The following is a 12,488-nucleotide window of genomic DNA, read 5'->3' on the forward strand; positions in this document are numbered from 1 at the left end:
ACCAGAACCACAGAATCACGGGAAAGCACTATAAAACACGCTTCATACCTTCTGGTACAATAATTTGATGGTGAGCAGACCACAAATCCCTCTGAGATGCACTGCCTGGGTGCAAATGCTCAGCCTTACAACACACAGAGATCGGCAATCATGAAGCGCCTGGTGTGCATCGCAGCCAATCACACCAGAAGGGGGAGGCCGGGTGAAAACTGGTGTTTAAAATAAACAGCTCCCAAACAGAACCAAATACGAAGCACAATTCCAAGCCACCGATATTTCTGGTAAACAAACAACAGCTTGATCCTACAAAGCTCAGAACCAAATGCTCTGATTCCCAGAAGTAATCCTCGCCACCATCCTTCAAGTTCTTCTCTGGCTGTTTGTGCAAGAAGACTTGCTCAGGCACAGAAGCATTCTGCAGGCTCTATCCTAAACACTGTGAAGCAGTGGAGTTAACGCTAAAGAGACACTGTAACAGCAGGATGCTTTTTCCCCATTGTGATTACTTCAAAGCTGCTCATGTTATTAATAGTGCAGTGTATCATTTTTGTTCATTCCTTTTTGAAAATTAAAAAAAAAAAAACTAAACTAAAGGCGTGTTTAGAAAAAACAAAAAACTATAAGCAACTATAAAAATGGTTTTTGCTCTTGCTAAAGAGGGTCCTTCCCATACTTGCAGCCTTCAACTGTGGATAAACGAAAAGCAGGAGGCACATGCTGTAATCTAACCCAGACTGCAGAAGGAATTAGTAGACACGCAGTACTTCGGCTGGAGAGCAGGAGATGCACAGCGTGATGATCTGAAATCAAGCTGTCATCAGCTTCCTCCTCAAAACCTTTACCGGAGCAGATTCAAATACTTCCCTCATTCCCACTCCTTAGCAATATCTTGTTATATGGCATCCACACACAGCTGTCCTTGCCCCTGTTCTTTTTTTCTCTGGTGTCAAGAGATGGTATACACCACTCCTTGAAAGATGAGCGGCCCTTCCATCGGCAGCACAGTTCCCTTCGGATACACAGAGCTCTGACTTTACAGTTAGATCACGGTGAGTAATTGAGTGACCTCAGTTATTGCTGTGGCACCGACCACGGCACGCTTGGCTCAGAAGCACGGGGTGCTGAGCAGGGGCCAGCAGCTCTCAGCGTTCGGTGGGAGAGCTACAAAAAGCCCAAGTGATATGAAGGCACTTGTCGATGCAGTACAGCTCAGAAGGAGCTGCACAGCCCACACATTTGGGATCAGCATTTAGCCTAAAGCTTTATTTTTCCCTAGCTTCCCCTTAAAATATCTTCTGAGAAGGAGGGAAAAAAAATAGCCAAACAAACAGCACAGTCGTCTTTGGAAAAATCCAATGTTATCCATCAAATCGTCACGCTCAGTAAGTGAGCCCAATCCTGTTCACAGATACCTCCTACTTACTCCCATGAGTCAAGCCACCCATATGCCAAAGCAACCACAAGGTAACACCCTGTGCAGCAAATGAATTAAACAAAAAACAGCAACAAAACTTAGGTTTTGTTTTTTTTTTTCCCCCAGGGGCACAAAAGGGGGAATTGATCAGTCTGGAAAGACAAATTTGCATCGTTCTCCCAGTACCTGCCTACATCAGCTCCAATGAGGCTCCAAGCGAGTGGAAATTACATTTGCCTCATTCCCCCGCTACGTGCCTACCCTCTGCAGCAGCCCCAAGAGGAACATGCACAAAAAGAGGAGTCAGTAGCTCAGAAGAAAAACAAACAAATAAACAAAGAACCAAATGCTTCCACAGTCTGTTTGGGGAGGACAACACCGCAAGGCACACGTAAGGAGCCAAAGCCTTACTTCTGGGACCCAAAGGGTCTTGCACATCTCCTGACTTCCTTCTACCGGCGGCAGCACAGCAGCACCAGAGCTCTGAGCTGCCCCTTCACGCTCTGAGAATCCTCTTTCCATCCGTATCTCCCCCTCCAAATCCAGTTCTGCCTACCAGTCCCCGATTTCACCCTTGCCAAACAGCAACAAACTTTATTTTTTTTTAATGAAAACGGGAGAACTGCAGTATTAACAAAGAAACAAAAAAATAAAAAGGTGATTTATAACCTGCTGCTCCGCTCTGCATTCAGTGGAGATGAGCAAACACATCCTGCAGTCTGCAGGACAGAGGGTACAGACCGAGGTGCTTACTAAAGCAGCTCCAGGCAATGCGGGGTTCCATCACCCTAGGTAACGAGCTCACAAAGGACAACGTTACCCATCCCAGGGTGCACAACCTACTTTAGTTTTCAGAAGAATGAAAATAAAGGGTCCCACTGAAAAAATCCCGGTGAGAACTGCCTTAACCCAGCAGGTAACAGCATACATCTCTCTCAAATAAAGAGTGGGAAAGGGACGAGGGGATAAAAACAAGAATTACCTCGTTAACACTGCAGAAAACACTGCCTTAATGTTAATAACTTTAGGTGCAAGTATGCTTCTGCAAGCGCCTTTGTAGCGTAAGGGAATGCCTGAATTTCCTCTGAACCCATCCAGTGCCTCCTCAGAGGGGTTACTTTAAAAGTAAACCACGATTAACAAATCCTAGCTCAATTAACAGCATCTGACTCAAAAGGGCAAAAGACTTCAGCGGGCAATTCCTAACTTCGCTTCAACGCCGCTTCTTTACCAGCGCGCAGAGGAGCGCCGGGCACCGCTGCCCAGCAGCATTTGACCTCGCGCCATGCCCGGCGGGCATCGAGAATCCGCACTCGGAGGATCCTCCGCCCGAATCCAGCGTTCGCGACACCTCCTTGCAACGCAAACTATAAATCCAAGCAACCGCGGCGAGGCCGCCGAGCGAGAGCGGGGCACTGCCCGGCAATGCCGCGGCGCGGGCACGCCACGGCCGGCCGCGGGGCTGCGTTCACTCACCCCTCCCGCTCTGGTGCCTCTGCTGCTGCACGCAGTCCTTGGCGCCTCGGCCGCACCGCAGCTCCTGCGCCCGGGGCAGCGCCGGGACCCGCTCGAAGATGCTGGGCCGCTTGGGGCCGAAGTCCAGCAGCGGCGCGGACATCTCAGCGGGGCTGTGCCGCGGCTCCGGGCGCTCGCTGCCGTCGCTGCCCGTTATTTTAAAGGACATCAGAGGGTGCGTGAGAGCTTTAGCGGCGCCGGGACGAATCCCTCGCGGCTCCTTCCGAGGCGCTCTCTGGCATGTATCGGTCACCTCGAAGCGCCGGCTCTGCCTTTCCGCCCCGCCGCGGGCTCACGGCGCGCGTCCGGCGGCTCCGGTCCTGCAGCGGGCGGGCACACGCGCTGTCAGCGGCTCCCGTCCCTCAGCGCTCCCTCAGCGCTCCCTCAGCCCCGCGCGCCGTTAACGACCGTTACCCGGGGCGCGAGGCGGCCCCCGCTCCCGCCCCCGCCTCGCGCCCCGCAGCGCAGCCCCCGCCCCGCGCTCGGCTGCTCACGCGCCGCTCGGAGGGGCAGAAGCGCAGGAGCTGCGCGGCGTCCGCGCGGGATGGAGCGCTCGCTCCCTCCGTCCCCAGGCAACGCCGTCGGGCTTCCCGCGGCCGCGCCGCGAGGCGGGGGGGGATGGGAGGGGAGGTAAAGCGGAGGGGAGCGCGGGGCTGCGCTCCCGCTGAGGCACCCAAACAGCGGCCGCCCCGGCAACGCGGCGCGTTTGCTCGCACCCGGGGCACCGGCGCGAGGGAGCACCGCCCCGCGCTCCTACCTGGGAGGGGCCGCCCGCGCTGCCCGCCGGCTCCCGCCGCCCCGAGCCCCGTCCTGCCGCCGCCGCGCCGGGCTCATGGGCTCAGCCGCGCCGCCCCGCCGGCCGCCAGAGCGAAGGCGGCCCGGGCCATTACCCCGGCGCGGCGGCGGGGCCGGCCCTTCGCTCGGGCCGGTCGGGGCGGGCAGGGGGAGGGCTGTGCCGCGGGGGCCGCCCCTCGGGGCTTTGACAGCGGCGCGGCGGGGAGCGGGGTTACGCCCGCGGGCCCGGGCTGGCGGAGCGGGACGGGACGGGACAGACACCCCGCGCCGGCTGCGCCGCGGCGTCCTGCCCCTCCGGGAACTGCCGCGTGGGACCCGGCCGCTGCGGCGCGGCACCGAGGGGAGCAGCGGAGGGAGCCGAGGCCGTGCCGAGGGCCGGGCAGCGGGAGGAGCGAGGTACGTGCGGCATCACCTTCCAGCCCCGCGGGTGCCGTATAGCTGGGCCGCTGCTAGCTCAGAGCACGCCGCGCGGAGCGGTGACATTTGCTCTGGTTCCTCACGGCCCAGCTCCGATCTGGAAGCAATCTAGCGGGGTTTATTAGTTTGGGCCTCATTCCAAACAAGCGCAGGCTGAGCCGCGATGTGCAGCTTTACACCGAGGCGCACCAGCCCGCTGCTGGCTCGGGGGGTCTGCACCCTGCTGCCGGCACAGGTGTGCACAGGGCAGCTGGGAAAGAGACCAGACAGCAGGTTGGAAACCTTTCCCATTCATGCTGAACTTAAAGGAAGGCTTGGAACATGTAGCACAAGAAGAGGGACAGCTATGGATGTGGCAGCATGCTGTGCCCTTCCTGAGGAGCACACTGCAGCTAGAACACAGACGCTGAGCAGTGCACCTCACTCAGTGTTTTGTCTATCCCCTTAATAACATACACTATCCCCTGGCGTAAAAGAATGGTCGAGACAGGAGGGCATGACTTTTTTTTTTGTTTGGCAGATGCTCTGAACATTGTGTATTTGGTGTGAGGGAGGCAGCCCTCCCTAGCAGACACAAGGTCTAGAGATGGAACACGCCGTTCTGGGAGCAGCAGTACCAATGAAGTCTCATGCACAGTGACTCTCCCTTTTCCTGCCCTGCATGGAAGCCCTGAGGTCTACCAAAGAAGGAACATGCCAGCCTTCCCCCCGAGGGGTCTTTTTTGTTTTTCCTGAAATCACCAAACTTACTAGCTCTCTGTCAGATTTAGTTGAAAACTGCGTAATGTCCTCAGGATACGTTTGTGGGAACACAACATTATGAAAAGGGAAAAATTCCCACCTCTATAGGAAACAAAACTAAGTAGCAACCAGCTGACGTGAACACTGAATTTCAACAGTTCTGTCGTGGGCCACCGTGAACAAAGTGAAGACTTTCAGCCTGCATTACCCCTCTGCAGACAGCAGCTCCGCATCCAGGTGCTCCGCTCACCTTTATCCATCCCTGTCCCATCGGTCTGTGAGGCCCTTGGTACGGAACAACTCTTCTCTAGTATGGAAATGCTGAAGTCACCTGGCAGTGCTACCAGAAACAATAATTATGTAAGACAGAAATACACTGCAGTAACTGCCTAAGCCCCAATTACATCTGAAGAGGCAATAAAATTTATTGAGGGAAATATTGTTCCAGAACGCAGTGTAACCAGGGTAATCCACTGCTTCCAGCAAAGGAAAAAAAACCTAGGGTCTGGCTGGATCCTCAGCACAGCTTCAGCCCTGGCTGAATATCTAAACTAGAGGATCTTTCCTAGAAAACAGGTAGGACTGGATACATCGTATAACTTCCTAGAGGGATTTTCTTTCTTGGCAAGCAGTCTTCCCACAGCAAGCAGGAAAAGGAACATCATTTAACACCTCTGACCTCATTAACCTACCTGATTCTGGGCTTCCTACCTCAGGCCGTGCTCACCCGGCTCGGAAGTGCTGGTTGGTTCTGGCTCTCACCCTTCTCCTGAATATTCTGCAGAACGCCGGCAGGTGCCGCCACCGGCTCAGCAATAAGCCAGGCGATTAAAAAGCCTTTTTCCCGTGGGTGGCGAGGATGGGCTGGGGGCAAAGCACATCGCGGCTCCCAGCTTCGGCAGCACCTTGGACTAAGGCTTTCGCAGCCAGCTGATTTCTCCACTGCAGATTATCTCGCGGAGATGTAGATGTCATAGCTCAAGCTGCAGGTACCTGCATACTATGAAGCACAGCAGGAAATGATGCCCTGTGCTCTCAAACCTTCTCTCGCACCACTACGTCCTCAGCTTTCAAGGGGAGTTAAAGAAAAAAAGAAGCCCTAGCTGTACCCAGGTATCCAGCTAGGGCTGCCCGTCGCTGGGCCCGAGCAGGCAAAGCAGGAGGTGGCTGGACATCCTGCTCCAGACTTGCTGTGCCCAGCAGAGGCGGGATGCCCAGAGAGCTTCCAAAGCAACCACTTGGCTCCTCCAACAGTGCCACAGACATGGCTGGGAGGAACAAGTGCCTCTGGAATCACCGTGCCTGTGAAAGAGTTAAGCAGTTCCCTTTCTCCCTTAGCTGAATCAGAGGATGCTTCATACGTTCTGATTCTGGAACAAAGGCCAAGCAAGTGCAGTCACCGCTCAGATTGCTTTATGCCCTGGGTCACCATGACTTTGCTGTATGCGTGCATGAGCTCTGCAGCAAATACTGATTCACCCAGTGTTGTCAGCTACATCCGTGAGCTAGAGGGGGGTCTCCCCTCTGCATCCTTGTGAAAAAAATCACTCACTGGCCTCTCTTCCCCACGACAGCAAAACCCTCCCTTTAATAGAATGACAAGGGTGATTGCTCTGTATTTAGCCTTCTTGTTTCTCATTCCTCATTGCTGAGGACTGCGGTCATGGATCATAGCATATCAGGAGATCACAGCTATCCCAGCTGCCTCTCCCCTTTGTTAATGAGTCTTCACCACTGAAGCAGACCTTCCACTTAGGGCAAATGGGGCATCCTTGGACTCTGAAGCTCGTCCCCGGGATTTGTTTCATTTTGAGTCAGATATGAAAGACTGCAATTCAGGCTAAAACTTTCCAGGGTATACAACTGCTTGCCTGAATTTCCTCTCTCTAGGTTATAAATAGGATACAGGTGATAAATAACAAGAGACTTGCCCATCTGCCCACTCACTTCTCCTTGGTGACTGAGGAAAGAGAAGGCTAACTCTGTCCCTGGCTGGACTGAAATCTTAGCTCACGTGAACCGAGAAAAAACCAGACCACAGCCAGGGTGCTGACCTGGGTCCTTGTCAGTACTGAAACACCAAGCAGCCATGACACAGTTTCCTGCCCATGTGTTTTTGACAACTGGCGATGACGAAGAAGGCACTCACACCAAAACCAGCTTGTGGACTAGATTAGCCACAAAAACTGGGCAGTCCTACAACACCACAGCACAGTCAGCATAACTGCCCTAAGCGTGCACAAAAGGTCATACTGCAGTTCCAAACTTACAGAGAATAGTGAGGAGAAAGATGAAGTTTTAACGAGTATGATACCTCAGTCTTTCTCAGCTGATACAAGCTGTTTTTTCTAAGGCAGGTGCTTTTGTAGATGCCCCATCCTCTTTGTTCCAGACAGCATGAGCCCAGGTGGTCACAATTGCAAAAGCAGAGGTATAGCTGCCTTAGCTTGAGCTGCTGCTGTCTGGGAGCTGAGTACAACTAGCGGTCATCTGTGAAAAGCAAGGGAAACAACATTATGTGAAGAGGACCCCAGTTCACCAAATGCAGTCTTCAAAGCATGCTCTTCTCCTGCGTTAGGAACAGATGGTTGTGACCAGCCTCAGCAACAGGGCTAGTCACAGGCTGGATCTTTAAGAAACCCAGAGTGACTGAGAACTCCAGTTCCTTGAGTAGTTCTGTGGTAGGAGAGGAATGAAGCAGAACAGTTGCATGTAAGGTGAGCTGTGTAGTGCAAACAATGAGAGTTGAAGTATTAATCTCTAGTTCATGTGCTGCAATCCCTGCTTCTACTCCAGCAGGGAACAAAATTAAATTTTTGCTTGTTTTGTTTTCTTTCAAAGGGGCACAACTGAAATTGTGAGGCCTTTTGTCTAACTGCTTCGGCAACCATAGGCATTCTGTTAATATAGAGCAAAACAACCTCTCTAGTGGGAGAAATAAAAAACTTTGTTATAAATAACCTGGTTGCAAACAAGCTGTCGATTCACACACAGCATTTTATTTACAAAGGCATGCCAAGTCCAGACTTGTTTTTGTTTTAATTTACTGCACCGCAGATAGTAAAAAAAAACAACCAAACAAAAACTGAGCCAAAGGGATTGTCTCTGCAAGTATGCCCGTTTCTTAGAGATTGCCCATATCCCTTTAAGGCAGCACAAAGCCCTTCTTTATAGTGCTTTTAAAGCGACCTCTTAAATTAAGACAGCAGGGTCAAACTGACCACACAGCATCTAGCGATGTACTCAACTGTTGCCTCATAACTTACAGATTTGTTTATAGCTCTGGTAGTTAGAAGAAAGACGTTCCTCTGATCAGTGCAACTCATCTTTTAAAAAATAAGTCTCGTTTAAATAACTAGCATACTTTGGGAAAGTCATGCAGTAATCCTGAGTCCACTTCTGTCATGCAGAGACTGCAAGAAACGAGCAGCATCTCCAAAAGTCACCATAATGTTACAGATCTTTCCCTGCTTCCTGCCTTCCCAGTTAGTTGGCAGATCATTCTAGAGGACTTCTAGAAAAAGGGGGAAAAAGAAAACAAAAAACCACACGCCTCTAAATAAGGGTTCGGCAGCTTCCACTCAGGACATCATTGTTTACACCTGCAATTAGCTGGCCCAAGCATCTGTTGGCATTATTCCTCCGCATCAGCCCATAAACAGATTAATCTCTCACACTATGCGTAGGGAACACGGGCAATAAAATAAATTGAAGTCCTAAACAAGCAGGCAAATGGGCCAGCACAACTTGAGAACATTCAGCTTGTAAAATCCAAATCCAATCCTCAGCAGTTAGGACGTGCCAGAACTAGAATTACCAGTACAGCTTCAGTTCACGCCTCCTGTAAGTGAATTAGAACACTGGCTTCTAACACGGCCCCACAGTGGTTTTGCCATTTTGCCTTGGGATCCATATATTCAATGCACTGAAGATAGAGATTGCTGAATGGGCAGCTAGTCACTGCTGACTTCTCTTTATTGGCAACGCGTCCGGACCACACATTGAATATGTTTACTGCACACCAGCCAAACCCTGCACAGAATGCAGAATTATTTGTTTTCTCCAGGGCGTTTGTGGTGTCCACCACTACCGCAGCCTACTGATTTGCAAACAAAGACTTGGTTATCATCGTCTGAGGTGACAGAGGGTGGGGGAAGACTAAGCTCCATTGCACAACAGAGGTCTCCAAGCTGAAAGTATCCCTTCAGTTTTGGAGTGTAGCTTGTGCCAATGGCTGCTTCCCTCCATCACCACCTCACTCAAGGTTATTTAGCGTTTCCCAGCATTGTATATACAGTAGAGTACACGTCCAGCTCCATCAGTTAAGCTCAACCCTTGGTGCCCCAAATGAAGCATGGACGTCTCGCAGATAGTGACCATCTGAGAAGAGCAGAAGTGCCACACAGTGTCTCTGTGACAAAGGAAAATACAAAAATAGAGTTGTTCAAGAAGCAAAAGGCAAAGCTGGTATTTTTGGTGTGTTTTTTTGGGCAGGGAAGAGAGAATGGCTCACTATTCACTCAGCACTTAGCTCCTTTGATGACTGCACAAACATGTACACATGCTGTTCAGGCCACAGTTTTCTCTGAAATTCATCCTACCACTGAAACTGATTTACACTTCACAGAGATTAAAATTAAGAAAAAAAATTAAAAAAAAGAGAGAGAACTCCTATTCCATCACCACCTATCAGAAGAATCAGTTAGTGTATCTAGCAGGCCACCCAGGGAACCGTTCCCCCTTGAATTTGTTTTTTATCTCATGGTAGACTTCAGAGACTAGCTCCTGTCTGACTAGCTCTACTGTAGACCTGAGGGTTAGTTTTTGTTTTATTTCTTGCAAAGGCAGAAAGGTGAGGTCTTTCCCAATTCATTTTTTGTTCTCTGGAATCAGAGTACAGTGTGGGTTTTATTCCCTCTCTTACAGCCCGTTTTCTCAGACACAAGGGAGCTGCACAGCTTATTTATACTATAGGTTTGCCTGAAGCTGATGTGCCACCAGATGCAAATCCCTGCAAGTCCACAGCAGCAGCAAGGGGGAGCAACATGCTGATGTAGGAACATCCCTCTTCAACAAAAGAGCTTGACAAAGCACGCTCTGGGTACATCCACAGCACCCAAGCACATTTAGCCCATATAGCAAATACATTAACACCAAGGCTGATGAAAAATATCAGACCATAGGGGAAGGAATAGACATAGGTCCTGGGGGGCGTCCTCAACCTGCAGGATCTGTGATGATTCTGCTCAGACCCTCAACTTTTCATCGTATCTTTGTAGAAAGGAGGGGATAGGAGCAACTGGACCACATCTGCTGTGAGCAGATGAAGCCACACAGCCATCAGAAGCCTGCCTGAACATGCAAAGCCCTACAGGCTGCCAGCATTCACTCTGAGGAAAGGGGACAGCACTACGTGTGACAAGCAGCAGCTCCTAAGCTGAGGGATTCTCCTCCCCATACACATTGAAAGCATCGAGCCCTCCCCAGGCAGAGCACATGGTCAATTTCAGAAGCTGGGGGAAGTCTGCAAGTCAGCAAGAAGCTGGTGCTTCCACAGCTGCAGCTGGATGCATCTCCAGAGATGCCTGCCTCAACCGAGGAGCCAAAAATGTTTCCCAGTAGGTGGGAAGAGGGCTGCTTCAGGCCTGAAGGCACCAGGAGTAGTACTTACAATACAGCCTCTGTTCAATGCAAGCAGCAATAGAATTACAACCACTTCATTTGAAGGGTGCATTTGGGCCCTGAGCAGCAACTGGAATCAAGGCAGTCCTCCAAACAGGCAAAGTGTTTGTGTTGAGAGAGCAAGTTCCGCACAGTTCCTGCAGATACAGGGGCATATAGTAGCTTCAAGGAGTGGGGCCGCTGTGCATGTACACTCCCAATTTTCTGCTATGTCTCAGAAAAGAAAGCAAGACTGGGTTTTGATCGGATTTTATAAGGGGTTGCTTAAGAACTAAAGTCTCCAATTACTCATTTGTAGCATTCCATTACTCAATTACAACAGAAAAGCAGATCTGAGCAATCAACTGCCTACCTCTCTGCAGCTGCAGTGAAAATCATTTCAGATGTTCCTGACAATAGTTAATCTGCAGGGAGAGGCAGGTAGTTCACAAGGCCGCCAGAAGAGCAATCAAACCAAATGCTATCAGTTTCACTTGTGCCTGCAATATGCAATCCAGTAAGAAGGTGCAGCTCAGCTTAGAGATGATTAAACAGATGAGAAATGTTATGAGGCTTGAGGGAACTGATTTAACTGCAGTTACAGAGAAACAAACTGTAAAAAAGGCCTTATAATTTTTTTCCTCATTACCCAGAATATAGAAGTGAACCCGAGAGACTTCCCATACCTCACAGAAGTTTCACAGTGATTATTTTTACATTAAGACATTAAGCGGTATATAAGAGGACATGAAACAGCAGCACAGTTTGCCAAAGGAATAACATTATTCCCAAACACTAAACTAAGATGTGGTGTTACCCCTGTTTGAGTTCTGTAAGCCAGTTACTGCACCTTCAGAGGGCACTCAGCATACACTTTATATTCTCATACACTCACAATCATGAGCACAAGATACTGTTAAAGATTCACTTAAGTAAAGACTTTAAAAAAAGCACTACAGCCCCTTAAGAATTGTAGCTTTTAAAGAAACTACAAGCAACCAGCTTTTGAAAGCTCTTTCGTCAAACACGGAGAATTCCACGAACCAAAAGCACATTAGCAGATGTCGTGTGCAAATCTCTGCGGCAACACAAGGAGGACAGACCACAAGCACTTTGGCATCAAAAAGCAGTCTGCATTTTAACCCTCCTGCTGACAGCCATAACACTGTTAATTACAACTTGCAGCTTATAGTTGGGAGAGTGTTGCACAAAATACCAGAGCAATAAAAAAACCACTCTGCACCTGCTCAAATGCGTGGAAAATTTATCGGAAACTTTCAACCAAAGTATTTGGGTCAACAGTTAACACCTGAGCTAAAGCATCACTTTAACTCCAGGTGTACATTGTAATAGCAGCAAAAGAGCAAATTACTTAATAAAGCAGGCAGGCAACAGGCTTTGACATAACAGTCAAATCTGTGGTAGAAGTTAAGCATGGGGAAACTTTAAAAGACTGTGTCTAACCTTAAAATATAACGGAAGGCTGTCCATCACCTTCTGGCATTTGCTCTAAGCAACCTCTGCAAAAGGAACAATATCGTTATAACACCTACCATCAAGCTAACACATACAGTCTCTGCACGCTGAGAAAATTAAATGCCTTCATAATAGGAAACTTAACGTGCAGGTCTCATGCTAGATTTGGGTTTTTCCTCTCTTCCTAAACCTTACCAGCCCCTGCTAAGCAATTATTACTACACAGCTGCTCTGTGAGCCAATTGTTTCACCACACCACAACTGACATCCTGGTCATCTCCAGGTCTTAGACTGTCCAGCAAAATTCAGAGGACTAACAGCACCGAAGAGAACGGAAGGAGAAGGATCCAAATTTTCTTTCCCCTCATCACACTAAATTCATTTGCAAGACCATTTAGCTTGCCTTACTGTAATTTCCTTGAAATAAAAGTACTGCAGCTACATCTCAGCACTTCATATACCATACAAG

General features: G+C 49.7%; 1 protein-coding gene and 1 long non-coding RNA gene across 6 annotated transcripts in view; one reads left to right on the top strand and one right to left on the bottom strand.

Moving 5' to 3' along the window:
• Positions 1-3,787, bottom strand: part of GLIS1 (GLIS family zinc finger 1) — a 187,937-nt gene extending 184,150 nt beyond the window's left edge. Inside the window, exons 1-2 of one of the 5 annotated variants that reach the window (XM_021404405.1) lie at positions 3,687-3,708; positions 2,891-3,249 (exon numbers count right to left, since the gene is read on the bottom strand). In XM_021404405.1, the coding sequence (XP_021260080.1) occupies positions 2,891-3,098 (208 nt within the window). In that variant the 5' untranslated portion in view covers positions 3,099-3,249; positions 3,687-3,708. Of the gene's footprint in view, positions 1-2,083; positions 2,118-2,890; positions 3,371-3,686 lie in introns of those variants that run through there. The other 4 variants (XM_021404411.1, XM_021404408.1, XM_021404406.1 and 1 more) reach the window with 4 other exon arrangements.
• LOC110402389 lies at positions 3,895-7,842 on the top strand. Its single transcript, XR_002441066.1, has 2 exons — positions 3,895-4,120; positions 4,662-7,842. It is a non-coding gene; the product is annotated as an uncharacterized LOC110402389 (long non-coding RNA).

The sequence above is a fragment of the Numida meleagris genome, chromosome 7 (assembly GCF_002078875.1).
Source record: "Numida meleagris isolate 19003 breed g44 Domestic line chromosome 7, NumMel1.0, whole genome shotgun sequence".
Classification (NCBI taxonomy): Eukaryota; Metazoa; Chordata; class Aves; order Galliformes; family Numididae; genus Numida; species Numida meleagris.